The 26799-nt window shown below is 40.0% G+C and overlaps 3 protein-coding genes across 5 annotated transcripts in view; 2 read left to right on the top strand and 1 right to left on the bottom strand.

Annotated features, from left to right (window-relative positions):
- Positions 1-1786, top strand: part of coq6 (coenzyme Q6 monooxygenase) — a 52750-nt gene extending 50964 nt beyond the window's left edge. Inside the window, exon 12 of the mRNA XM_062042092.1 lies at positions 465-1786. Coding sequence (XP_061898076.1) covers positions 465-494 — 30 coding nt within the window. The 3' untranslated portion in view covers positions 495-1786. The remainder of the gene's footprint in view (positions 1-464) is intronic.
- Positions 1776-18128, bottom strand: LOC133646576 (ectonucleoside triphosphate diphosphohydrolase 5-like). 2 transcript variants are annotated; one of them, XM_062042088.1, is made up of 16 exons: positions 18065-18128; positions 17823-17953; positions 12763-12864; positions 6896-7649; positions 6610-6689; positions 5855-5998; positions 5459-5534; positions 5134-5169; positions 4716-4804; positions 4560-4639; positions 4398-4459; positions 4222-4323; positions 3698-3841; positions 3564-3620; positions 2930-3045; positions 1776-2850 (listed from the first exon to the last, which is right to left on the bottom strand). In XM_062042088.1, exons 4-16 carry the CDS (start codon positions 7323-7325, stop codon positions 2767-2769), a joined length of 1500 nt encoding a protein of 499 aa, XP_061898072.1. In that variant the 5' UTR covers positions 7326-7649; positions 12763-12864; positions 17823-17953; positions 18065-18128; the 3' UTR covers positions 1776-2766. The 2 variants fall into 2 exon arrangements, with proteins under 2 accessions (XP_061898072.1, XP_061898073.1); XM_062042089.1 differs by lacking the exon at positions 17823-17953 and having other exon boundaries at positions 18065-18114.
- Positions 6996-26799, top strand: part of LOC133646577 (basal body-orientation factor 1-like) — a 26656-nt gene continuing 6852 nt past the window's right edge. Inside the window, exons 1-8 of one of the 2 annotated variants that reach the window (XM_062042090.1) lie at positions 6996-7019; positions 17953-18001; positions 18078-18321; positions 18404-18469; positions 21276-21356; positions 21886-22029; positions 22106-22186; positions 22249-22319. In XM_062042090.1, the coding sequence (XP_061898074.1) occupies positions 17961-18001; positions 18078-18321; positions 18404-18469; positions 21276-21356; positions 21886-22029; positions 22106-22186; positions 22249-22319 (728 nt within the window). In that variant the 5' untranslated portion in view covers positions 6996-7019; positions 17953-17960. The remainder of the gene's footprint in view (positions 7020-17952; positions 18002-18077; positions 18322-18403; positions 18470-21275; positions 21357-21885; positions 22030-22105; positions 22187-22248; positions 22320-26799) is intronic. The other variant, XM_062042091.1, reaches the window with a different exon arrangement.

Below are 26799 nucleotides of genomic sequence, written 5' to 3'. Positions count from 1 at the left end.
TAGTGGTCAATTGTACGGAATATGTACTTCACTGTGCTACCTACTAATAAAAGTCTCAATCAATCAATCAATCAAAACTGATGATGCCCATCACCAACCTGTCGAATCTAAGCTGCGACTCAACCCTCTTTTAGTGATTACACGTAGCTTTAACTCAGCAGCGCCTATAATTTCCAACGCTCTGAACTTACTACTATGGCATCTAAGTTTAGCCCCAAATTTAGTGTTACCAAAAGTGTGGGTGGGGTGCAACGCTGGCACAAGGGCAGCGGACGGTGGTGGCGGCTTGTGTTTTCACACCCCTTTTATTACCGACCGCTCATGTGAAATGGCTTTATTCACTACTAAGTGATTCAGACCAACACTGTAACTTGTTTTAACGGAAGCACTCTTAAATGGGATGTTGGTTCCACGTTGGCCCACATAGGTCTCTGAGTAACTTTTCTCCTATTTTGCTTCTGCAGGAACAGATCACAGCGTTTGCAAGCAAGTGAGGCCAAGCACGTCATCTCCAGTGTTGCTAAAAGGAAATAAAAGTACATTTAATATTAATAAAGATGTATTTTTCCCCTTGGAAGTAGCGAAGAGTATCTTTTGAATGAATGATCGGCATCCCTCCAATGAAAATCTGTGCAGCCGTGCATCAATACTGTTTTTACAGATCACGGTGGCCTAACTCCTCACTCACACTGCATGTTGGTATTTCCTCAAATCTGTCAGCAGTGTGTAAATCTCGTGTCGAATGCACCGCAACGTCTGTCAAGAGCTCATCCTACGTAAATATGCAAACATACCATTTGAATGTCCATGTACAATCCATAGGCTGCTCTTTGTTCGCCGAGAACCACACTTTTCATTAGGAACACCTCAATCTTAAAATGCAAGAAATGCAGTAGGAGATGTTTATGTATGTATTGTTAAATAGTGATATGGATGTTTGTACATGGAATATATAGAGTAAATAGTCATAAAGTAGATACTTACTTACATGCATTAGATACAGTAGTACCTCAACTTACAAGCTTAATTGGTTCTTAACTGCGCTTTTAACTCAAAACACCTGTATCTCAAATCAACGTCTCCCATTGATATGACTTAAAATCAATTTAATTGGTGCTTGCCCCACCCAACAAACAGTACAATTTTAACATGTAACATGACTTTTAAAAAGTAAAACAAACTTTTTGATAATATATATTGTGTAAAAACAATATAATAGCAGCTCTTCAGTCAAACACCCGTTTGACTGAGTATATATTTTTGGCGGTATAGCTTGGTTGGTAGAGCAGCCGTGCCAGCAACTTGAGGGTTGCAGGTTCGATCCCCGCTTCCGCCATCCTAGTCACTGCCGTTGTGTCCTTGGGCAAGACACTTTACCCACCTGCTCCTAGTGCCACCCACACTGGTTTAAATGTAACTTATATATTGGGTTTCACAATGTAAAGCGCTTTGAGTCACTTGAGAAAAAGCTCTATATAAATGTAATTCACTTCACTTCACGCCACATTAGCAGCTTTTCCATATTTTCATGGATAAGTTTCTGCCGTTTGGATAATATTTTTACATTCTTAGCTAGTGTTATACTCCTTCTGCTTCAATATAGTGCCAACTAGCAGTGATGCGCTCGAATTGCTTCGCCAATTTTTTTTTATTTTTTTTTTAACTCAATGGAAATCATTCACCTGCTGCCTTCCCAGGTCGGGGAGGCTTGTAACTCAAGTGTTTGCTTGTAACTTAAAGCATAACTATCCAAAAGACAGCTCTTATGTTTTTTTTCTTGTTTTGCATCAATAAATGATACCTGAATCATTCAATGAATTTTTACTTGTTTTTATTCACGACAGAAAAAAACCCAAGTACATATTCACACAATTGGATGGTTTAGCAAAACAGGCTTTTCACTGAAAATATTAAATGTTTTTTGCAGATTCAAAGCACTTCCTGGCCACTGAAAGTGTTAGTGAGTGACAAATAAGATTAAAAGTAGTTTTAAAAAAAATACATTAGACACATTTGCAGGTATTTAAATATTTGTACAGTTCACAAGAAAAGTAGCAGAAATCAAAGAGACAAATGTTAGTACATATGTTCTACTATTGTGTTAAATTAAGTTAATTATACATGCTGAAAGGTTGCTCAGATATTGGGGCTGAATTGACTGCACCACAAAACAATAAGGATTGAACTAAAATAAAAGCATTCAATCTACAGCTCCACCACTGTGAGAGCAATCTTTAACGTCCTGAATTGTGTTGAACAGCTACAACGTCTACAATTAAAGTGTTTGCGTGCAAAGTTGAAGGACAGACGCCGTGTGCTTGTCAACTGCTTGGATGTTTTTGTGAAATGGTTAGCGTCGAGAATGATAAGGAAGGATTTACAAAGACCTCCATGACACGGTTGTGTATGGCGCGGCCCACAAGCAGGCGGCATCAGACTACCGTGACTACAAACTAAGCCGACATGCTCAACGGACAGGTGAGGACACATCTGAAAACAACCATTAGGAAGCAAAAACGCTTTACAAAAATAAAATCAGCCCAGCAGCCACGGGCTCAACATACAGTAGAAATAGCTGGCCTTATAAAAATAAAAATATAGTGATTTATTTGTTTAACAGTTCTGGTAGGGTTTGCCAGGCTCTGACGACGAATAGAGGACTGGGGAGCGGGTGTGTCTGGACTGTTTGTGAGGTTGGGCGGAGGGAAGCCTCGCAGTGACAAAAGTGTCCCTCTCAGTGCCGGCTGCAATGACGTTGAGCTGCCCTTAGTGGATGTTGAGGTTCCTGAAGTAGTCAAAAGTGGCGCCCAGGGCCCAACTTGTCTCCACGTTGTTCACTTTTTTGGCCAGCTGTAGACACAAAAAAGTAAAGTTTGGAAATGTTGCTCTTTTTTTGTTGAATCGTTTGGACCGCAGCCATGTGGCACACCTGCAGCACTGTGTTGTCCTTGAAGCCAAAGCCCTCCTTGAGCAGACACGTGATGTATGTCATGTCCATGCACAGGAAGGGGCTGATGACACGGTATTTGGTCATTTTGTTGCACACTGCGAACACATAAAACAGCCCGGGTCAGATGTAGGAGCTGATCCCAGGTCAATCCTGGACACATGTATGCAAACAAGCATTCGCACTCACATTCACACTCGTAGACTAAACGATGAACCCCTTGTTTGCTGTCATAATAAACACGAAAGTGCGAGTTGAAAAGCTAAGGGTCGACGCAAGGCTGGGAGTGGGCAGCGTTTGTGTGTGGTCGTCAGGTGCCTTCCTGCCGAGGCCCACGCAGACACGCTCACCCCAGCGTGATCCACACCACTAGTGAGCGTGTGACACAAACAGCCTTTTACGTAACACACTCGCTCTGTGCTGCTTGCACATACCTCGCATCCTGCAGGAATGTTTTAAATTGTTTCACCCTATAATGAAGCACATTTCTGTCTTGTTTTAGCCAATAATTGATTTGATTTTGCAGCAACAAATTCAGTCTGCCAGGAAGCGCTGTGCAAAGCGTCACCTTTAGGAGATTAAGCGACGTATGTTCATATATGTCATATGCTCTTACCTTCTTTGGCCCTCTTCTTAAAATCCCTGACCTCAATAGAACCACCTCGGCTGCCATCTGTGAGGCCAAACCAAACGTGCATTTTCAACAACAAAACAATAATAATGAATCTAATGGAAGGTGCGCCGACTCACCGATGAGGCCGGACTCCACAGCTCTGTCAAAGTAGTAGGAGAAAGCATAGAAGACGCTGCTGCCTTTCACCTCCAAAGGCTGGTGCACTTTCCCATTGATGACCTTCATCACCTCGTAGTAGCAGAGCTTGTAGCCTGCATAGCCTGTAGACAGCACGTGCTCATGTCAACAATGGAGGAAAAGAAGGAATGTGACAGCCTGAGTTCATTCAGGTTCATCAACGGGCACAAAGTTGGGGATCCACCACAACATGATGGGAAACCCTAAAGTGTCACGCAGCCTCAATTGTGTCGCTATGACCAAGTGCGGCCGTGAGCCGTGCCATGACGGGCTGTCTATTTTTACCACGTAATTGTGAGCGGTGCAGATGAAGCCACTCGTTACGCTCACACGCACAAGAACGTCTCAACTGCGGGACAAGCCCCAGCATTTTTGTGACTGTTGTATGTGAGTGATTGCTTTATTTGTGTAGGTACTGGACTCATGTGGGAGGCGACGCAAATAAAAAAGGTGGGAAACTCACCATCTGGAACGCCGCTGACTTTGTAAGTGGTTCCACCAAAAGTCACATCTTCTCTGAACTTCTTCGGCAAGCAGGAGCTGGTGAAAATCTTATACTCAAGACCTAAAAGAAGAACAATGTGTGTTAAAATGGCCAACATTGTGATATTTCGAATAAAGGGTTTGTTGATGCACTACCATCAGCTCCCAGTGCTCCAAGGGTTGCCAAGCGAGCCGCATACAGTCCGTTGCCAAGGTAGCTGTGTGAGCATGGGGAGATTTGCAAAAACCGAATTTAATACAGTCCCAGTCATACGTTTGGATGAATGCAAGTCAATTAAAAAATGCGACATAAAGTACCTGTGTGTGTAGAGCTGATATGTGCTATTGAACAGGTTGAAATTGGCAATGTAGCTATGGGGAGCAGACTGAATAGTTTTCTGTTGGACAAACAACACATTTTAGAGATGCACTTCCTCAGATAATATTTATTATTGTTTAGAGATGATTTTTCACCTTGGACTTAGGAAGGAAGGTGATCTGGGTGGATCCTCCGCCCAAGTCCAGGATGCCCACTGTCCTCATTGTGTTGGAATACAAGTGGCCTACAACACATGGATGGAAACAATACGGTGCTATTATCAAAGTATCGACAAACCATATCTAACTTTCTGTACCCATCACAACTTCTTAGATTCATACATAAAAATCCCTTGTCTAAGAGATTAAAGTTGTTTATGAACATAAATCAAATGCTGCCTCAGCTGTGCGGGGGGTGTGTGGGGGTGGGTGGTGTCTTGTTTTTGCAAAGCTGGCGACCTCAGACAGCCGACAAGCGTCTTGCGCTGCCCCGGCCTGGTGTGTACACTGGAGGCTCAGATATGAGTCATGTGACCACTCACACCAACATAGCAAAACACAAGCAATGTCTTACCTGTAAGGAAGTTCACCGTGACCCAGGCCAGGACTCCTGGAACAACACAAGGGTGCAAATATCGGAATTAGTTGTGATTACAACACTGCGACATTTAGCAGTACAGTGAATAAACAAAGATGTTGGCTGACAAAGCACAATGAGATCATATCATTGTGTATTTCATATTGTGTTCTGCATGGAAAACTACAACAGTTCTCTATAAAAATGAGTTTTGTGTTCATGTTTTTATGAGTGTCTGGAACATATTCATACATTTGTTTTATTGTATACCGGTAAATTGTTTTGCTTTTCGGTACCACTGTGCGTAGAAGTAGTAACATACCTTCGTTAGTTCCATTCATGATGGTGACACTGTTGTGTGGCACGAAGAAGGGCGACTCTTGAAAAATATTTTTCACCTGCAATAAAAAGAACATGTGTTCATCATTTTTGTTCAAGTGATTTAGTCGTTTCTGCAACGCTGACAGGCTTTTTAAGAAGCGCCACATAAGTCAGCTGCAGCACCAGTAGATTTTACAATGACAAATATGCTTACTCCACACAACACCACAACAGCTGTTTTTTGCAACATCACAGCCGCCAAATGGGCAGAGTTGCTCCTTTTTCCTTTTTCCCAGCGACACTTGTAAGCACTTAGTGGTTTCTCATCCTGCTCCCCTGCGGGGCGGCTCAGTGTTTGTGCCAGGGTATCTGAGGGTAGCAGGAGGAGTAGACTCACCTCCTTCAGAAGAGCGTTGGCCTTGTCCTCGGGCAGAAGGCGCAGGCCTGCTGTTGCCTTCAGGACCACCGGGGTTCTAGTCCACTCTTCCTCTGGGATGGTCTTCTTGGCTATCTTCAGCAGCTGAAGCACCGTGTTGCCGCCCTGAGGAGGAAATGAATGGTCATTATAGTCACGTACGTCCAGAACAGAGATACTGTATTTACCAAGCTGGTTTGGTAAATACAGCACTTTTTTGTGTAACTGTCTGCAACTCAAAGAAAATCCCAAAAGATTTGATGATAAACACTTACACACATTTCTTGAGAGCCAATATCTGCCTTTTCATTGACAATATAACAATACATGTGCTATTGTGCAGCTCTGCAGTGGTGTTCTTAATATTTTGGTGGCATTCTTTAGCATCATGAGTTGCCAACACAGCTTCACGCCGCAATGATTAAAGTTGTTAAAAATTAATTGTGTTTGTAAAGAAAGAAGTATAAATCAGGATTATAGGGTGCAAGTGTCCCTAATAAAATGGACAGTGAATGGTGCTCATTTGAAAACAAATAATAAAACAAAATAAAAATAACAGCTGCAAAGAAAAAAAAAGTGAAAAAAGGCCAAATGTAAAGAAATAAAAAGGCTGAGCTCTTTACTGTAATATACAGTCATTAATAATGACATTTGTATAGGATTGAATACATACAAAGAGACACTATGATAATTAAAGGTGAAGAACACGTGAAATGGTGCAAAAAGAATATACATACCTCCTCAGGGTTGTCTTTATAAGCAGAAAGTCCGGGTTTGACAGCATGGTACATTTCATTGTCCAGAACTGGCAGCTCAACTACAAGAAAAAATGAATGAAATTACCATCACAAAAAACAAAAATATTGATTTATCAAAAGTATAACATGATCACTTTCACAGTACATCCACCACATGGTGCGTTACAAAGTCGACCGCAGATATGTTTGGCAGTGCCCGCGGGTTAGATGAGCTAACGCCGGGCATTGACGAATAGGACAGACGGCGGTGTGCTGGAAGTATTACCTGGATCTTTCTGGATGAATTTATAGATGTGGATCCGGGTGCCGGTGCTGCCTGCATCGAACATGACGCCGTAGAAGACCCGGCTCATGTTGACTGGCGCGGGGGCTTCCGGTGCCGACCTATGGTAAGTGTCGGGCGCGGGATGCACGTCTTCTGGCGCCGGGTGGAAAACCTCCGGTAGGATCTGGATGCTCTCAGGTGAACGGTGGATGAGTGCGGGGATGGCGGGGTGACGCGGCACGCCGGGATGCGGCGCTGTGGGCGCCCGGCTGTCGACCTCCGGGAGATGATTTTCTGAGTTGGCGGCCGGCTCCCGGAAGCGGATAAAGTGAGGGAAGTAGCGGTGGGGCCGGTAGTAGGTAGCCTCGGTTAGGAGGCTGCCCGACAGGAGCCCCAAGAAGAGCGCGAGAAGATGGCTCGGTGCGGCCATAGCGTGGAGATGAGGAGAAGCGGAGGATGCTGCACAAAGTGCGCCTTGAGCAGAGTGGATGCACACTTAGAACTGTCCTCTCGCGTCTTTACACTATATAAAGACATATGGGCTTGGCGAGGGGCCACACCGACACCAGCCATCCTCCAATCCTGTGGCGGTCCATCCCCGCTCCATCCACAGTCCCCCTTCTTGGAAGCTGAGCTGGAGACTATACCTGCCTCCCTTGCTTTTTTTTCTCCTTGAGGAGGAGGAGGAGGAGGAGGAGGTTATTTCTGACCATGTTTTCCTTCCTCATCTTTACTGGATGTGCAGGTCACCCTTCTAGGAAAGGAGAGAGGGGGGCATCAGTCCAGATGAATGGAACAACTTTCAGAGATGTGGAAATACACTCTATGGTTGTGGTTATAAAAATAAATAAAAAAATCTGAAAGTTGCCTAACAAGTTTCTTCACCCCAAATGCATCCTGACAAGTGCACACAATTGGCATCGAAACGGTGAAGGACGTCGCTCTGGGTGTAGTTTTTTTTTTTTTTTTTTTAGCTCTTTTGCTTCTAAAGGCAACATAAAAAAATAACAAAAATGTTAGGATGCCGTTTTAAGTGTGTTCATATTTATTTGGGACAATATGGGGAATAAATCCTTTTTTGTTGTTGTTGTTGTTGAACAGGACTTTCCCCCCAAAAATGTGTAACTCTGACAATAGGACTAGACCAAAATCTATACATATTGCACTGTAAATATAGCATATTCTGGTTTTGTTTATGGCTAGTACAAAACACATGATCAAAACCCCATTTAACCTCTCTTAAATGTGTGCAGTATTCACCACATTAAATGCCTTACCAACTTTAAAATATGCAAATGTATCTGAGCTCCAGCTGGCACAAAGGTTTAACAAATGTTAAAATCTCACTCCCACTCATCTGTGTTGGCCACATGCTTCTTTTTATTAACTAGGGCAAGCAGCAAGGCACGTTTCAAGAGAGACTGCATGAAAAACCTCGAGTGTATTTAGGTGGGTGTTTGGCAGGCTATTACAAACCATCAGCAAGGGCTTCTTCTTGTCATGTTCGGGATGCAAATGATGCATCAAACACATCCCAGAATATAGTCGGTCACAGAGGCAAAACAGGCCTGAGACCTCATTTGAATGTGTTTTATGTCTCAACAAGAGGCACTGGAGGTCACAAAGCAATGGACGCAGCGTGACCTGATCCCAACCTCGCACCTAACATGTGGTTTCACCTCATGTGCGGGTGACTGGGGGAGAAAGTGAGCAGAGAGCCAGACCATGCAGGAGGGTAATGGGAGGGCAGAGCTCCTGCAGAAGGGTACGAGAGAATGCAGGAAGTCCATGGAGAGGACAATATGCGGGGACGGGAGGGGTGGGGCTTGGCATCACCAGCTTCCACCGTGCCTTTCCCCTCCCAGGACACTCAACTTGTGCACAGCACGGTTCCAACACTGTAATTTGAACTAAAAATATTGGACTCTCTTTCGTCCTTCCTTTTCTCTAAATACTGTGGCTACTTTTTTCAATCCTGTGGTTCGCCGTAGTGGTCGTTAACCACTATCAAAGCGTACATGTGCAGGACCACTCATGCCCCTGCACGGACATTGGGATCACAGCACCAGTGACACCCGACTCAAGCAAAAAGTCATGTATGTAAACAATGCATACTGTATGTGTCATGAGTTTGTTCATTGTTAAAAAGCAACTGAAACCATCACACGCACACATTTATGTTCTTGAAAACACAAACCCCGTTTCCATATGAGTTGGGAAATTGTGTTAGATGTAAATATAAACGGAATACAATGATTTGCAAATCATTTTCAACCCATATTCAGTTGAATATGCTACAAAGACAACATATTTGATGTTCAAACTGATAAACTTTTTTTTTTTTGCAAATAATCATTAACTTTAGAATTTGATGCCAGCAACACGTGACAAAGAATTGGGAAAGCTGGCAATAAATACTGATAAAGTTGAGGAATGCTCATCAAGCACTTATTTGGAACATCCCACAGGTGAACAGGCAAATTGGGAACAGGTGGGTGCCATGATTGGGTATAAAAGTAGATTCCATGAAATGCTCAGTCATTCACAAACAAGGATGGGGCGAGGGTCACTACTTTGTCAACAAATGCATGCGCAAATTGTTGAACAGTTTAAGAAAAACCTTTCTCAACCAGCTATTGCAAGGAATTTAGGGATTTCACCATCTACGGTCCCTAATATCATCAAAGGGTTCAGAGAGTCTGGAGAAATCACTGCATGTAAGCAGCTAAGCCCGTGACCTTTGATTCCTCAGGCTGTACTGCATCAACAAGTGACATCAGTGTGTAAAGGATATCACCACATAGGCTCAGGAACACTTCAGAAACCCACTGTCAGTAACTACAGTTGGTCGCTACATCTGTAAGTGCAAGTTAAAACTCTCCTATGCAAGGCGAAAACCGTTTATCAACAACACCCAGAAACGCCGTCAGCTTCGCTGGGCCTGAGCTCATCTAAGATGGACTGATACAAAGTGGAAAAATGTTCTGTGGTCTGATGAGTCCACATTTCCAAATTGTTTTTGGAAACTGTGGACGTCGTGTCCTCCTGACCAAAGAGGAAAAGAACCATCCGGATTGTTATAGGCGCAAAGTTGAAAAGCCAGCATCTGTGATGGTATGGGGGTGTATTAGTGCCCAAGACATGGGTAACTTACACATCTGTGAAGGTGCCATTAATTCTGAAAGGTACATACAGGTTTTGGAGCAACATATGTTGCCATCCAAGCAACGTTACCATGGACGCCCCTGCTTATTTCAGCAAGCCACGTGTTACATCAACGTGGCTTCATAGTAAAAGAGTGCGGGTACTAGACTGGCCTGCCTGTAGTCCAGACCTGTCTCTCATTGAAAATGTGTGGCGCATTATGAAGCTTAAAATACCACAACGGAGACCCCTGGACTGTTGAACAACTTAAGCTGTACATCAAGCAAGAATGGGAAGGAATTCCACCTGAGAAGCTTAAAAAATGTGTCTCCTCAGTTCCCAAACGTTTACTGAGTGTTGTTAAAAGGAAAGGCCATGGAACACAGTGGTGAACATGCCCTTTCCCAACTACTTTGGCACGTGTTGCAGCCATGAAATTCTAAGTTAATTATTATTTACAAAAAAATGAATAAATTTTATGAGTTTGAACATCAAATATCTTGTCTTTGTAGTGCATTCAACTGAATATGAGTTGAAAAGGATGTGCAAATCATTGTATTCTGTTTATATTTACATCCAACACAATTTCCCAACTCATATGGAAACGGGGTTTGTATGATATTAGGCACACGTTTAAGGTTTGAAAAGGCATATTGCGACATGTTTCATTAACACAAAGTTGAAGCCGTCTCCGAGCCTTTGCACTCCTAAAAATATGATGTTAGAACCGCAACGTCGCCTGACAAAGTCCCCATACATCTCATTGAAATACAACATCTGCGCTGTGATTGTGGCTAACATGTAATGTGATCACTCAAGAACAAATTACAAGGATGAGAATATCTTTTTGGTATGCAGCACTTTCCTGTCTGTGAAGATCTGCTTGCTTCACTGAACACAGTAGCAAGTATGAGACCATGCCAAGTTTTATTTGTTGTCCAGACAGTCATGTTTTCAATGATTGGGGGGTTCCATGACAGCTTCTTCCGTGAACCTTCTTAGTTCTGTTTGGGTGGGGATAGTGTTCCAACACAGCCATCCAGCTGAGTGGGAACTCAGACTGGCAATGGCTATATACAATTTAATGTTTTTTCTTCTTCTTTTGCAACGTTGCTCAGGTTATTACATTTATTGGGTTTTGAGTTTCAAAAAAAGTCCCACCGAAAATCAAACTGTTTACAATCGACTTATCACCAGTATTGATGCGAGCTAAGCAGTTTGTTGTTTACCGATATTACAACATTGGTTCTGTTGCTGCTGTGTGGTGCAATATATTCACTTATACAAATGAGCATGTGATCAAAGATTTTGTTTTCATTTTCACTTTCTCATCCTCTCCAAAATCGTTAACGTAATATTCTATTCCATTATATTCTCTTTGTGGTTTTTGTAAATATTCAATTTGAGCATTCCAAGGTCAAACTTTTATTTGATGTAAAATAAATTCCAAAAGTAACATTTAAACATGTTTGACTGTCATATAAGTGAAAAGAAGTCAACCACTACATTGGGATGTAAACATATTTATTACCACATGAACATAATGTATGGTGATTGTGGTCGCAAATTTTCACCCAAATCTTCAATATTTAGGGCTGCAGCCTGCAGCTATCGATTATTTTGTTTGATTAATCCAGTAATCGTATAACACACATTATAGCCTCAATGCGTATTTTAGGGCAGTGTTTTTCAACCACTGTGCCGCGGCACACTAGTGTGCCGTGAGATATAGTCTGGTGTGCCGTGGGATTATGTAATTTCACCTATTTGGGTTAAAAATATCTCTTGCAAACCAGTAATTATAATCCGCAAATAATGTTGTTGAGTGTCTGTACTGTCTAGAGCTTGGCAGAGAAACCATGTTATACTCTTCCATATCAGTACGTGGCAACAGGTAGCTATTGCTTTGTAGATGTCGGGAACATGGTTTGTCGTGATCACAATATGCAGACGACAGCGGGAGGCAGTGTGCAGGTAAAAAGGTATTTAATGCTTAAACCAAAAATAAACAAAAGGTGAGTGCTCCTAAAAAAAGGTGTTGAAGCTTAGGGAAGGCTATGCAATAACGAAACTAAAACTGAACTGGCTCCAAAGTAAACAAAAACAGAATGCTGGACGACAGCAAAGACTTACAGCGTGTGGAGCACAGACGTCGTCCACATAGTACACTCAAACATGACATGACAATCAACAATGTCCACACAAAGAAGGATAGCGTTCGCACAACTTAAATCGTGATTGCGAAAACAAAGCAGGTGCGGGGAATAGCACCCAAAAGAAGACATGAAACTGCTACAGGAAAATACCAACAAAACAGGAAAAGCCACTAAAATAGGAGCGCAAGACAAGAACTAAAACACTACACACAGGAAAACACCAAAAAACTCAAAATAAGTCATGGTGTGATGTGACAGGTCATGACAGTACACCTACTTTGAGACAAGAGCTATAGTGATGCATGGTTGGTTATGTTTTGAATTCATATCCATCACTTGCGAGAACAACTTTTTATTGTCAATATCAGCTACTGAGTTTCATTTTTTAATGATTTCTGCTGGTGGAGGGCCTCCGGATTTTTTCAATGACAAAAATGTGCCTTGGCTCAAAAAAGGTTGAAAAACCTTCATTTTTTTTCATAATAAATGCACATCATCAACATTGAGCACAGTGGTGTGTTGATGTAAAAAAAAGCTCCACATGTAAAAAAAAATAAAGTGTCTTACCATGTTGAACGTACGTCTACGTACTTAACAAAGTTCCAGCGTCTATAATTGTTTTTGTCACATTCATCACATCTTCTATTAGCGGGTTCTTTTTTTCAGGCGCTGCAAAGCAAAAAAAGCAAAACATGCGCAAAGTTAATCCGATGACGCTTGCTGCAAAATGTTTTATGTGTGTTGCAAAAAAGCTAAAGAAAAAGCAAAGCGCATGCCCACAACAACCACATGGGTGGTTGTTGTGGGCATGCACTTTATGTAGTTTGCAAAGCTGAGAGCTTACCAGATTACCAAAAGCGTCTGGTTTAACTCTGAGGTTCTGTGCCCCTTTTCTTGAAAATCATGGTTGAACTCTGAACTTTTCAGTAGAGTTGGACTTCAAAAGTCGCACTGTACTATGAAAAGACAGACGAAACCAAGGTGGCCGAAGACGTAACTAATTTTTCCATGAGACAGAGTTGACCAACAATATGGTTGCATGCTTCACAATTGTTCAGATATGATGCTAAAAATGCACCCATAGAATGAATAGTGTACATTGTTTGGATAGCGGTGATCCACTTAGGGGAAATTGGTGCTGCAGCCTTGAATCACAGGCTGCTTATAACAACGCACACCAACTGTGGTGTTTCAATTATAAAGTCATGTAATAGAGCTGCCCTTCCAAGTAAAATGTCATATGAGGGCAGATTTACACCAGTAATTTTAGAAATGTGCCACTACAGCCTGTAAATCATGTTAGGATGCCTTGTAAAAGTGCACCACTGTGGCATGACACAGCACATTAGCAACATCGTTTTAGAGAAGAAGTAGTTTCAATACTAGGGTTGGTATTTTGCTTCAAGTTAAGTGAAACCGTAAAGCGCAAGATGGAACCTCAGCTTTGTAATCTACACAGTGCAATATATCATTAATATGCTGCAAGGTTGGCCTCAGGAATGCCATGTTTGTGGGTGTCCTGCCCCTAAAGGTCCACTGAAGAGGCCCAAACCTTCTCATTACAATTCCAATGATAATGACAGATTTGAAAAGCTCAGGGTTATTTCAGTTTTCTCTCCTCACTGTCATAGTAATTACCTTTAAATTTAGTTCTGAAACTCTGTTCGCCATGTTAGAGCAAAGTACAACCCTATATGATCCACTTTAACTACACCCAGTGCTTTCGCATTATCTCGTGTACGGCCTGGTTTGATGAACAACCTACGGACCACATTGAGGACTCTCTGAATGAGATGACGAGGAGAATGCACTAGCTTTCAATTATGAGCTGTGCCTTTTGTTCCCAGAACTACTACTGCAGTTATGTAGTAGAGGCATTCCCATAATTTAAAAAAAATTAAAAAAAATAAGACAATAAAACACCATAGACATGGAAAATGTTGAAGATGGCAATAATTTGGGATCAGGTCATGTGCAAAATGATCAACACAAAGTAAGTGAGTGGTTAAAAACAATGATAAAATTTGAAATATAACCCACTATGTCTTGAAGAAATTGTTATGATAGGAGAGAAAGCTGCACAAGAACACAACTAACATTACATGCTTCATTCCACTTTGCAGCTGAATTCTAAAGTTGAGTTATTGAATACTAAAGTTGTGTTATTAAGTAAATCAAATTGGCAGAAAATAATTAAGTGACTGTGCAAATGCCCAGTGCTAGTGCTGACTTCAGTGGCATTCCAGCCAGAAATGATGTGAAATAGAGCCAGAAGTTCAGCGTTATAGCAATCTCTGACAGAAGTGAAGATTGTGAGGTTGAGGTACTCGTGTTCACTTTCTAAGGTAGGTAATATTACAAGACATTAGTGGTTAACTTATTTTTACACTTAGGCTACATTTAAGGTTATGTAACTCAAATTACATGACATCCATCATTAAAACTATAAGACAATGTTTAACATATACTGTATATGTTACAGTGGCTAATATTTGTAAAACGTGTACGGTCATTACAAATATGATAATGGTATTCCAAATTCTCTGTAAAATACACAAAGGACTTAAAGTATCAGCAGAATGGAAAAACAGGTTTCCTCTATATTGAAGCTATTATAATATATATATGATTTATAACACCGAAAGACTTACAAAGTTTGCGTGTCAATACATATGATCAAAATAGTATAAAACTCAGAGATTTCCAAGCTATTTTGAGCGAAAATGAGCAAGCCAGTCACGTGACGTAGAGGTGGGTACCACACATCCCTTCCCCACCAACAACAATGCTAATCAAGCAGACTTTGTGAGAGCCAACAACGATTACTTTGGGAAAAATTATGATCCAGAACCTCATATGTTTTAGCTTGAATAAAAGGAGGGTGAGCTACAAGTTTTAGAAGCTGCGTGCAAAACAAATCCATCTTAAGCGAAACATGCATCATGTAGCAGAATTGCTAAGTGCTAAACAAGAAATACAAACCACGAACATAATAAAACAATCACTTACTGTACAATGTCTGCTCTCACCGTGATGATGACTGATAGGATATTCATATCTTCCCATTTAGATGAAGAAATAATCATAATCCACACAAAAGGTTAAAAGGAAAAGTTGCTGCCTGCAGACACGGTCTTCGGTTGTCATGTCTTTGTCTCCATCTCCGGGTATAAATTAATTGTCACAGATGAACAACTTCTAGATTTATGCCTAAATCCTCCTATTATCCAGATGAGAAGCCTGATTTATAATCTAGAATAATTTTGACGAGCCAGGACAAGATGATGCGGGAGCAGCAGTACACCAGCTGAGACACAGCAGCATAAGCTGCTAGTAGTTAGCACTCTTTTATCAATGCGCCGCTAAAAATTGTTTGTCTGCGTTAGTGCTTATAATAACAATATCGCTAATATTTGGTTAATATTGTTGGCGTGTTTTGGATGGTTATTTAGAGGGCTTTGTTGGTGGAATAGAGAGCCCCTATTGACTCTATTGTTAGCAAACTTTTGATTTATTTATGACTTAGAATCCATAAAAAAAAGACAAGCATATGTTCATGTCTTAAATAGGGAGTGTGAATGATAGACAGCGCATTTCTTTCCAATTTTTGCATATTTCCAGTATGACTGATCTGCTGATATGGTCAGAGTGCAGAAGCGTTCCCACCGTGACATCATCGGACCCCGAATCTACAGAAATTGCTGGAGACATTCGAAGAGGAATATACAAAATGGCTATCTGAAATGGTGGCATTTTGTGACGTTAAGACGGTATTTTCATGGTATTGGAAATACAATTAGACATGGTTTAATGAATACAATGAAACACAACTAAGCGCATAAAGTCAACTTGTTTTTCCATTCTACAGGTACTTTTAAGGGAAACTGCACTTAAAAAAAAAAATTCTGCCTATCGTTCACAATCATTATGAAAGAAATGACCACAAATGTTTTTTTGTTTTTTTTAAAGTCATTCTAAATATTAAATAAACATGAATAAAAGTCCACTTACAGTGAAGCCAATGGGAGGTCCTCTATTTTGCCCATAAAATCCAATAAATAACTATTCAAAAAGTGCCAACAATACTCCAATTACATTTCGTAACTTGAATATTTACCAAGTATGAGTGATATTGTAATTATAAACGCGAACACAGACAAACTATTTTTAGCGGCAACGTGATCACTTCTGTGTGTCCCGATGTTTACATCATCGAGTGGTCTGCTGTTTCCTCGCGTCCTGCAAGTTTATTGTAGATCATAAATCATACCGCTCACCTGGAAAGTAGATGGCTAAGGAAGTAATCCGACAAGTTGGTACACATTGATAGCTATTTTGGACCCAGAACTGGCAAGAACGACACGAAAAGACATTTGGTCGCCCTGCGCTCCCAGCCCATTCCTCCGCAAAGATTATGAGTAATGTTCATCTAAATGGTAATATATGAACATTCCAGCAGCTGGCATCCCAATGACAGCAGACATTGCACAGTAAGTGATGTTTTATATTGTTTGTTGGCTCTCGTTAAGTCTGCAGAGTAATAATCACTGATGAATGAAAAAAAAGAAAACGTTGTGATGCGTTTTTAAAATTAATGCGCCGCGTATGTTTAAAATAATCAAAATACGTAAATATCAAATGTTATTATAAACGTGCCCGTAACTACATTACATATATACTTACATCATGTATACAAAACCTTAATGGAGGTGTTTGGATGTTTTTAAGGGCTTTATAGGCAGAATTGAGTGGCTCTCATAGGCTCCCTTGTCAGTGGACTTTTGATCGCATTTATTTAATATTTAGAATGTATTAAAGAAAACTACATCCATTGTCATGTCTTTCATAATGATTGTGAACGATAGGCAAAATTTCCCCCAAAAAGTGCAGTTCACCCTTTAAGATGGAGACAGTTTCACCCTGGAACTGAATAATCCAAATTTAAAATGTTTTGATCGTTTTGCTTTTCCCCTCGAAGCTGTATCACTATTACAGGGAATTAACTTGTGTTACACAAAAATGTTAAAATATTACTTAAAAAATTGGCTGTACAGTTACTAATGGTTTAATCATTTCAACATTTTGAGTGGAACAGTATAATTTAAATTCCATTGGTTCTAATGTACGGGTGTAAAAACAGCTGATTGTAGAAAGAATAGTAAACAAAAACCTAAACAAATTCTAACCTGTTTACAAACACAACTTAACAGACGTATGTGGCACTCGGTGGGAAAGTTTGATCACCCCTATCATTATGGTAAAAAATGGTTTTAAAAGTTAAACAATGGAGTTCAGTGGTTCTTGATGTAATATAAATTACCAAATACCTTGTTATTTTTAGAAATATGCCTCTGCATTTCTGCACAAAACTGAGTCATTTTGGTTGACAAAACCTAACAAAAAAAAGTGTTTATGTTTCTTTGTGTAAACTAACTGATGGACAATTCCCATTCCCAGGCAGCACTTTTTCATGGACTTGGTCCACTGAAGAAATCGGGTTTACAATGTGGCCTGAGGAAACCAGTCCAACCTCACTGGATTCCCAGATGAACCAAAGACAAATACACATAAGCCTCTGTATCACATGTACATTGCCCACAAAAGATCGTATGGCAGAGAAATTTGACCTTTTGTTGAGTGGCAGGCTGCGTCTCCATGGCAACACTACACAGAAAGTCAGAGCAGGTTCTAGGAGATGGTGCCATTACTTAGCGCACCCGCATTAGTGTCATAATCATCAACTTGGTATTTTTACAGGCTGAAAGATGCAGAGGAAGAAATTCATCAAAGGAAAGACAAAATCCCGGTGAGTGCGCATGTTTGCTCTATTTTAGCCACAATTGTACTAAAAATGGTCATCTTTACTTACTGCTTCACACCAGCAAAGGAAAGAAGAGCGGTAAAAGGGAGACTAAAGATTTAGACGTAGAAAAAGGTCAAGCTAATGATGCCCTAAGGGAGATGAAGCTCAAGTTAACTAAACAAAGTCTCACGGACTATCGCGAGACCTGCCGCCAGCTGGCTCGTGCCAACGATGAGTTGACCAATCAGCTGTCACACGCTGAGCGGGAAATCCTGGATGCTACCGCCCACTGGCAGAGGCTGGAAGCGGACAAAGACGGGAAGGTAAGCGGCTAACAATCGATTAGCAGGTGCATGTTGATTAAAGCTAACAACGATTTAACGGCATATTATCTGTGTATGATAGATTAATGTGCTCCAGAGCGCACTCAAAACCCAAGAGGCTATTGCTTGGGAGCAGCAAAACAAACTGGTGAGTTTATATATAATTTTTTTTAATTCTCTTACCGGTGTCATGCAAAATTCTGTATCCCTGAAATCAAGCTTGCATGCTAGCTAAACTAAGCTGCGCCAGACTAAACCTATAACAAAGGGGCCATAAAACAAAAACAAACTTACATTACCTGCTGTGTTTATTTTAAATTATTTGTTAAAAGTTTCATTTTAAAGAGCATGGTGGGAAAAAGAAAGTCACAAGTGCAAGTCTTGTATTCTAGTTGGGAGCCATGTTACATACACACAATTTCAACATTTGTATTTTTTCATCGTTACCCAAATTTCCTATACTGTCAGGTGGACTTCCAAAGTTAAGTTTAGAATTTCTGGAAAAGTCTAACAGACTCTCTTTAAATCACACATTAACCTTCAGTTCTGTGTGAATCTAAAGGATTAAATTATAGTACTGTTTAGTTGTATTTGTCTTTTATTGTGGAGCTACCACAGATGATAATAACCAGAAGTCATGACTGTCAATCCTCCCATTTCCCCTGGAACCTCCTGTGTTTTGTTCCTGTTTGTACCATCCATGAAAAAAATACTCTCCACAAAAAGTTAGGCCTTTAAAATAAAATAACTCCAGTAATACACGCATGGCGCAGGTGATACGGGGATAGGGCTGTGACAGGTTGTCATGTTGACACAGTATGCCATAAATCCTAAAATGGACCTTACTTGGAAGTTAACACAACGGATTTTGTTTTACTTAGTAGGTGCCAATTAAAAATCAGCTGACATGACAAAATTTCCAGCAGCTGTTTTCTATCCCACCACATTTACTGTAATCATATATGTAAAGTGGAGTTCAATAGGCTTTGGCGGAGAAAAAAATGCACGGTCTGGAAACATCAGGATTTTAGACATGTGTGCAAATGTCACATACTGTATCTCAGAAAGTAAAATGTTATGTGGTCAACTCAAAAGATGCTGCTTGGGTACATCTTTTTCTCACTGACGGTAAAATGTATTTACCATCATGTCTGAAGGGTGAGTGAGTCATTTTGATAGACTTAACCAAACAATTATGCTGTAAAGAATGTTGCAACTGGAGCCACCACACATAGCTTGTGAAACACTGATGTACAGTAAATATCACTTTCTTAAAGCCAGGTCATGTTTAGATCTAGGCACTTCTGTAGGCAAACATGCATAGTTTTGTGAAGAATAGCGATTTGGACCAAAGTTGTAATCAAATGGTTGATAGCCTCTCATTTAGTCATCATGTACAAATTTGAGGGTGCGTGCTTTGCCAGTTTCTCGTGATTTTGGTCACATTTTCTTCCATCTGGTTTCTCTGGTGGCATCTTGAGGTATTTGACTTTAACTATTATGACCTTAAAGGCCTACTGAAATGAATGTTTTTTATTTAAACGGGGATAGCAGATCCATTCTATGTGTTATACTTGATCATTTCGCGATATTGCCATATTTTTTCTGAAAGGATTTAGTATAGAACAACGACGATAAAGTTCGCAACTTTTGGTCTCTGATTAAAAAAAGCCTTGCCCCTACCGGAAGTAGCGTGACGTAGTCAGTTGTTCGCCTCCTGATGTAGTCAGTTGTTCGCCTCCTCAGCTAGAGCGATTCGGACTGAGAAAGCGACGATTACCCCATTTATTTGAGCGAGGAAGAAAGATTCGTGGATGAGGAACGTTGGAGTGAATGACTAGAATGCAGTGCAAGACATATCTTTTTTCGCTCTGACCGTAACTTAGGTACAAGCTGGCTCATTGGATTCCACACTCTCTCCTTTTTCTATTGTGGATCACGGATTTGTATTTTAAACCACCTCGGATACTATGTCCTCTTGAAAATGAGAGTCGAGAACGCGAAATGGACATTCACAGTGACTTTCATCTCCACGACAATACATCGGCGAAGCTCTTTAGCTACTGAGCTAACGTGACAGCCCGCCACGAAAGAATTACGTCCGCCACAAATAAAAAAATTTAAAAAAATATTTTTATTTTTTATTTTTTATTTTTTCCTGTCCAGCTTCTCAGGCAAATCATATAGTTGATGTAGATGCCCATATAGGCTGTTCAGATTTACTTTACAAAAGAGAAGTGTAGGATACTTCTCTTGTTGCCTTATTTGTATTTGACCACTACTGTTTTCTGTTTATTTGTTACTGACTGTGGCAGGACACATCTGCCTCTGTTTCACTTTATGTTGCTGGTAAATAATATGGTTGTAGTAGTAGGCTAAAGTTAAATTATTTAGTATGCACTAATTAAAAGGGCAGAGCTTTAAGAGACATTTTAGCTTTTATATTTTATAAGATATATTTTTTGTAAGAACCACAACTAATAAATATATTTCAGTGAATAACTTATTGTTCAAATCTGTATATAAATATGTACATAAAGTGTTGTAATTATTTTGTAAAATGGATGGATGGATGGATGGACGTTTAAAACAAAACTGTTATTATTAATTAGTAAGTATACATTTTTTGAGCCTTTTTAGAGAAAACCATATCATTGTAGTAAATTATGCAAATTACTCGATGATGTCATGGTGATCACGCCCATAGCCACGCCCCCACCGCCACAGGTATCTTGGCAGTTAATGGAAACACTGAACAATACTATTAAGCCATGTACATGTAACTACACGGTTAATAATTCTCAGCCTGACGAAGCTTAACAATGCTGTTGCTAACGACGCTGAAGCTAACTTAGCAACCGGACCTCACAGAGCTATGATAAAAACATTAGCGCTCCACCTACGCCAGCCAGCCCTCATCTGCTCATCAACACCCGTGCTCACCTGCGTTCCAGCGATCGATGGCGCGACGAAGGACTTCACCCGATCACAGATGCGGTTGGCGGCTAGAGTCGGCTAGCGCGTCTGCTATCCAAGTAAGTCCTCCTTGTTGTGTTGCTACAGCCAGCCGCTAATACACTGATCCCACCTACAACTTTCTTCTTTGCAGTCTCCATTGTTCATTAAACAAATTGCAAAAGATTCACCAACACAGATGTCCAAAATACTGTGGAATTTCTTCGATGAAAACAGAGCTGTTTTGTATTGGCTTCAATGGGCTACCGATACTTCTGTTTCACTGGCTACGTCACGCGCATACGTCATCATCCAAAGGCGTTTTCAACCGGAAGTTTAGCGGGAAATTTAAAATTGCACTTTATAAGTTAACCCGGCCATATTGGCATGTGTTGCAATGTTAAGATTTCATCATTGACATATAAACTATCAGACTGCGTGGTCGGTAGTAGTGGGTTTCAGTAGGCCTTTAAGTTTGTGCGCAACTGGTGGTCCGGGTGAAATCTGAGGCAGGAGTCTTTTTCCCTAAATTCTCAAACTTTGCAGTTTAGATTTTAGTGGATGGTTGATTCCAATACACAAACTTATTTGACTTAATTTTTTCAACAGATTGACCATTACACACTTGAAGTCAACGAAATGAAGGAACTATTCAGGAAGAAAGCTAGTGAGTTTGAGATGATACAAAATGGAATGAAGAAAATTGAAGAGTTCCAGACGACAAAAGCACAAATGGAACAGGAGCTCAGCAATGTGAGATCCTGAAAACAATGTTTTTTTATGGTTTTGTTTTATCACGACGAGTAAGCATGACCCTCATGTATCACAGATCCGTAAAAGTATAAAACTCACTAAGAAGGAGTACGGGGAAAACCTCAACAATATGGAGTACAGATTCTTCAAAGAAAAGGTATCTTGTTTCTTAGAATTCCAACAAATTATAAGCCATGTTAAAGATTAACGTATTTGCAGGCTCGCCTGGAGAATGATGCTGAGCAAATGATAGCACAAGTGGAAGAGCAGGCCCACCATGAAGCTGTTGTGTGAGTATGCCACTTGACGGACTAATTTTATTCTTTTACAGCATGTTCAGTACACAAAGAAAAACAATTTGGTCATTTAAGTATATAACCGAAAAGTTAAATGTTGTGAACCGCACTGGATGGTCATATTCTCAATAGAGTACTAAGCCAAAAATCACATCCCACATATACCAGAAAGGCCTTCAGGGAGAAGACAAGCTGATGTTGGTCTTGCTGTGAGTCAATGAGAACGTCTAAAAAGCATGTTTAAAAGCTACAAACAAAAAATCTATAGTGATTATATTTTAGTATTGTTTTATAAACATACATTGCTTGTATATAGGGTAGTACTAGAGGTGGGAATCTTTGGGCACCTCACGATTCAGGAGCTACAATTAGATTAAAAATCGATTATTGATGCACCTTTAATTTATGTACATTAATGCAGTTTTATATTTACATTCGTTTCACTAAATAAGCGTTTATCAATTGCAACTTTTAAAAACAGTGAATTTTTAGTAATAAACAGTTAAAATAATTCCCGTTACATTTATTAAATCAATAAAAATGTGTGCATACTGGAACATAAGTGCCCTAAAATAAAGGAGCTGCTCGGATCTCTCGGTGAGATGGCTCGCTGTAGTCAGCCAAATGTAGAACTGTCTGCATTACTTTATTTACAATCAAGTACAAAAAAACTGTAAATATAACAATGCAATTATTTTTGTTTTGGTTTGGCCCAATTCTACTAATCGATTTTATAATTGGCCCTGTCCGAATTGCGATGCATGTAAAAATGTATTATTTCCCCCACCTCTAGCTAGTACCTTGTCTAACTTTTTGCCAAGGCTTAGTAAAAGTAATGAAACTGTACTGCAGTTGCAGTTTCAACAATAGAAAGCACTAAAAAGACTCCAAATTACCGGTAGTCCACAAAATGAAAATAAAGACATGTCTTTTAATTACTGTGATCGCTCCCCCACCCGTGATGCAGAGAAGTTGTGTGCATGACCATGACATGCTCTTGTATAAATATGATAATTGTGTTTAATAAAGGAACAAGGTATAATACACCTGTTTTATATGAAAAATGTCCTTAAATGTCTTCTGTTGTGACTTATAAAAACCAAAACCAGTTCGCACATTGTGTAATTCATAAATAAAAACAGAATACAATGATTTGAAAATCCTTTTCAACCTATATTCAATTGAATAGACTGCAAAGACAAGATATTCAATCAATCAATCAATCAATCAATGTTTATTTATATAGCCTTAAATCACAAGTGTCTCAAAGGGCTGCACAAGCCACAACGACATCCTCGGTACAGAGCCCACATAGGGCAAGGAAAACTCACCCCAGTGGGACGTCGATGTGAATGACTATGAGAAACCTTGGAGAGGACCGTATATGTGGGTAGCCCCCCCCCCCCCCCCCCCCACGCATTTGTTCACAAAGTGGTGACCCTTGCCCCATCCTTGTTTGTGAATGACTGAGCATTTCATGGAAGCTGCTTTTATACCCAATCATGGCCCCCACCTGTTCCCAATACGCCTGTTCACCTGTGGGATGTTCCAAATAAGTGTTTGATGAGCATTCTTCAACTTTCTCAGTCTTTTTTGCTACTTGTTCCAGCTTTTTTTAAAACATATTGCAGGCATCAAATTCCAAATGAGCTAATGTTTGCAAAAAATAACACATTTTCCCAGTTTGAACGTTAAGTATCTTGTCTTTGCAGTCTTCAATTGAATATAGGTTAAAAAAAGGATTTGCAAATCATTGTATTCTGTTTTTATTTACAATTTACACAACATGGTACTCAATAAAGTACTATCTATCTATGCCAAATTCACTGGTTTTGGGTTTTGTATGTTGTGCTATGTAGGAAATTGTATAAACTTCTTGGAGGATGGAGTACCATCTTAAAGGGATGTATGGGTAGTCGTCATTCTGTTTAGTGATTATGAATGTACTCCCATAATTAATTAATACTTGTGCAGGCCGATTTAAATTACTAATCAGATTAATCAAATAGTTGCTGTGGATACATTCCATATTTGCATGAGCAAAGAGACTCAAGAAAGATGGAAATATATATTATGCACTTTGAATATTTAGTGAACACATTTTCATGTTAAACATGTATCCACATTAATGTAAAAACCCCGTTTCCATATGAGTTGGGAAATTGTGTTGGATGTAAATATAAATGGAATACAATGATTTGCAAATCATTTTCAACCCATATTCAGTTGAATATGCTACAAAGACAACATATTTGATGTTCAAACTGATAAACTTTTTTTTTTTGCAAATAATCATTAACTTTAGAATTTGATGCCAGCAAAACATGACAAAGAAGTTTGGAAAGGTGGCTAAAAATACTGATAAAGTTGAGGAATGCTCATCAAACACTTATTTGGAACATCCCACAGGTGAACAGGCAAATTGGGAACAGGTGGGTGCCATCATTGAGTATAAAAGTAGATTCCATGAAATGCTCAGTCATTCACAAACAAGGATGGGGCGAGAGTCACCACTTTGTCAACAAATGCGTAAGCAAATTGTTCAACAGTTTAAGAAAAAACTTTCTCAACCAGCTATTGCAAGGCATTTAGGGATTTCACCATCTACGTTCTGTAATATCATCAAAGGGTTCAGAGAATCTGGAGAAATCACTGCACGTAAGCAGCTAAGCCCGTGACCTTCGATCCCTCAGGCTGTACTGCATCAACAAGCGACATCAGTGTGTAAAGGATATCACCACATGGGCTCAGGAACACTTCAGAAACCCACTGTCAGTAACTACAGTTGGTCGCTACATTTGTAAGTGCAAGTTAAAACTCTCCTATGCAAGGCGAAAACCGTTTATCAACAACACCCAGAAACGCCGTCGGCTTCGCTGGGCCTGAGCTCATCTATGATGGACTAATACAAAGTGGAAAAGTGTTCTGTGGTCTGACGAGTCCACATTTCAAATTGTTTTTGGAAACTGTGGACGTCGTGTCCTCCGGACCAAAGAGGAAAAGAACCATCCGGATTGATATAGGCGCAAAGTTGAAAAGCCAGCATCTGTGATGGTATGGGGGTGTATTAGTGCCCAAGACATGGGTAACTTACACATCTGTGAAGGCGCCATTAATGCTGAAAGGTACATACAGGTTTTGGAGCAACATATGTTGCCATCCAAGCAACGTTACCATGGACGCCCCTGCTTATTTCAGCAAGCCACGTGTTACATCAACGTGGCTTCATAGTAAAAGAGTGCGGGTACAAGACTGGCCTGCCTGTAGTCCAGACCTGTCTCCAATTGAAAATGTGTGGCGCATTATGAAGCCTAAAATACCACAACGGAGACCCCCGGACTGTTGAACAACTTAAGCTGTACATCAAGCAAGAATGGGAAATAATTCCACCTGAGAAGCTTAAAAAATGTGTCTCCTCAGTTCCCAAACGTTTACTGAGTGTTGTTAAAAGGAAAGGCCATGTAATACAGTGGTGAACATGCCCTTTCCCAACTACTTTGGCATGTGTTGCAGTCATGAAATTCTAAGTTAATTATTTGCAAAAAAAAAATTAAGTTTATGAGTTTGAACATCAAATATCTTGTCTTTGTAGTGCATTCAATTGTAAATGGGTTGAAAAGGATTTGCAAATCATTGTATTCTCTTTTTATTTACATCTAACACAAATTCCCAACTCATATGGAAACTGGGTTTGTTCATTATTGTCATTAATGTGGTGTTTTAGGACAGAAGTGCTTTGGTGAAAGAGAAATGTCTTCCTCAATGTGTATAGTACTTTGTCGGTCAACTGTTACTGTACTTCATGATATTTTTTTGTGCCTACATTTCCCATCGAGAGGGCTATTGGGCTGTTTAGCGTCTTCTATATTGACTTTTTTGCTTCTGGACCCTGTCATTATAAGATCAACTTCCCATTTTGCACATATGCAATGTTAGCACAACTTGGATAAACTGCCTGAAATGTGTTGCCAGAGTCATTTCAGGGAATATTAATAATTCTGGGATGCAGCGAGCTAATTGCATAATTTTATGTAAAAAGGTGAGGCAGCTAATATTTTGCCCTGGCGCACCGCGATGATTAAATACATAAAGGGGAAACCCTGACATCGCGAGGAAGCATTTTTCATCAGCTCAAGAAAGATCCAACACCCCATCAGTCGGCATCCCAGTGAGATGTGGACATTACAAGTTGTTGTTTTATCTACTTATTTGAAACGTTTATTGTGTAGCAACGAATGCTACCATTGCTATACGCTCTGTGAAATCAATGCGCCCAGGAAATACATTTTGATAATGCTTAAAATGACCAAAATACTGGAAGAATTACAGAATTACATGTTATCATGAATGTGTCTGTTACTGCATTACATAAATACATACATATAGTACAGCATGTGTACAAAACTGTAGGAGGCTTTTAGATGTTTTCTAGAGAGCTTTATATAATAAATCATATCTCCATTACCTGCATTGT

Source organism: Entelurus aequoreus, linkage group LG03 (assembly GCF_033978785.1).
Source record: "Entelurus aequoreus isolate RoL-2023_Sb linkage group LG03, RoL_Eaeq_v1.1, whole genome shotgun sequence".
NCBI lineage: Eukaryota > Metazoa > Chordata > Actinopteri > Syngnathiformes > Syngnathidae > Entelurus > Entelurus aequoreus.
Note: the sequence above shows the minus strand (reverse complement) of the source record. Positions and strands in the feature narration are given on the sequence as shown.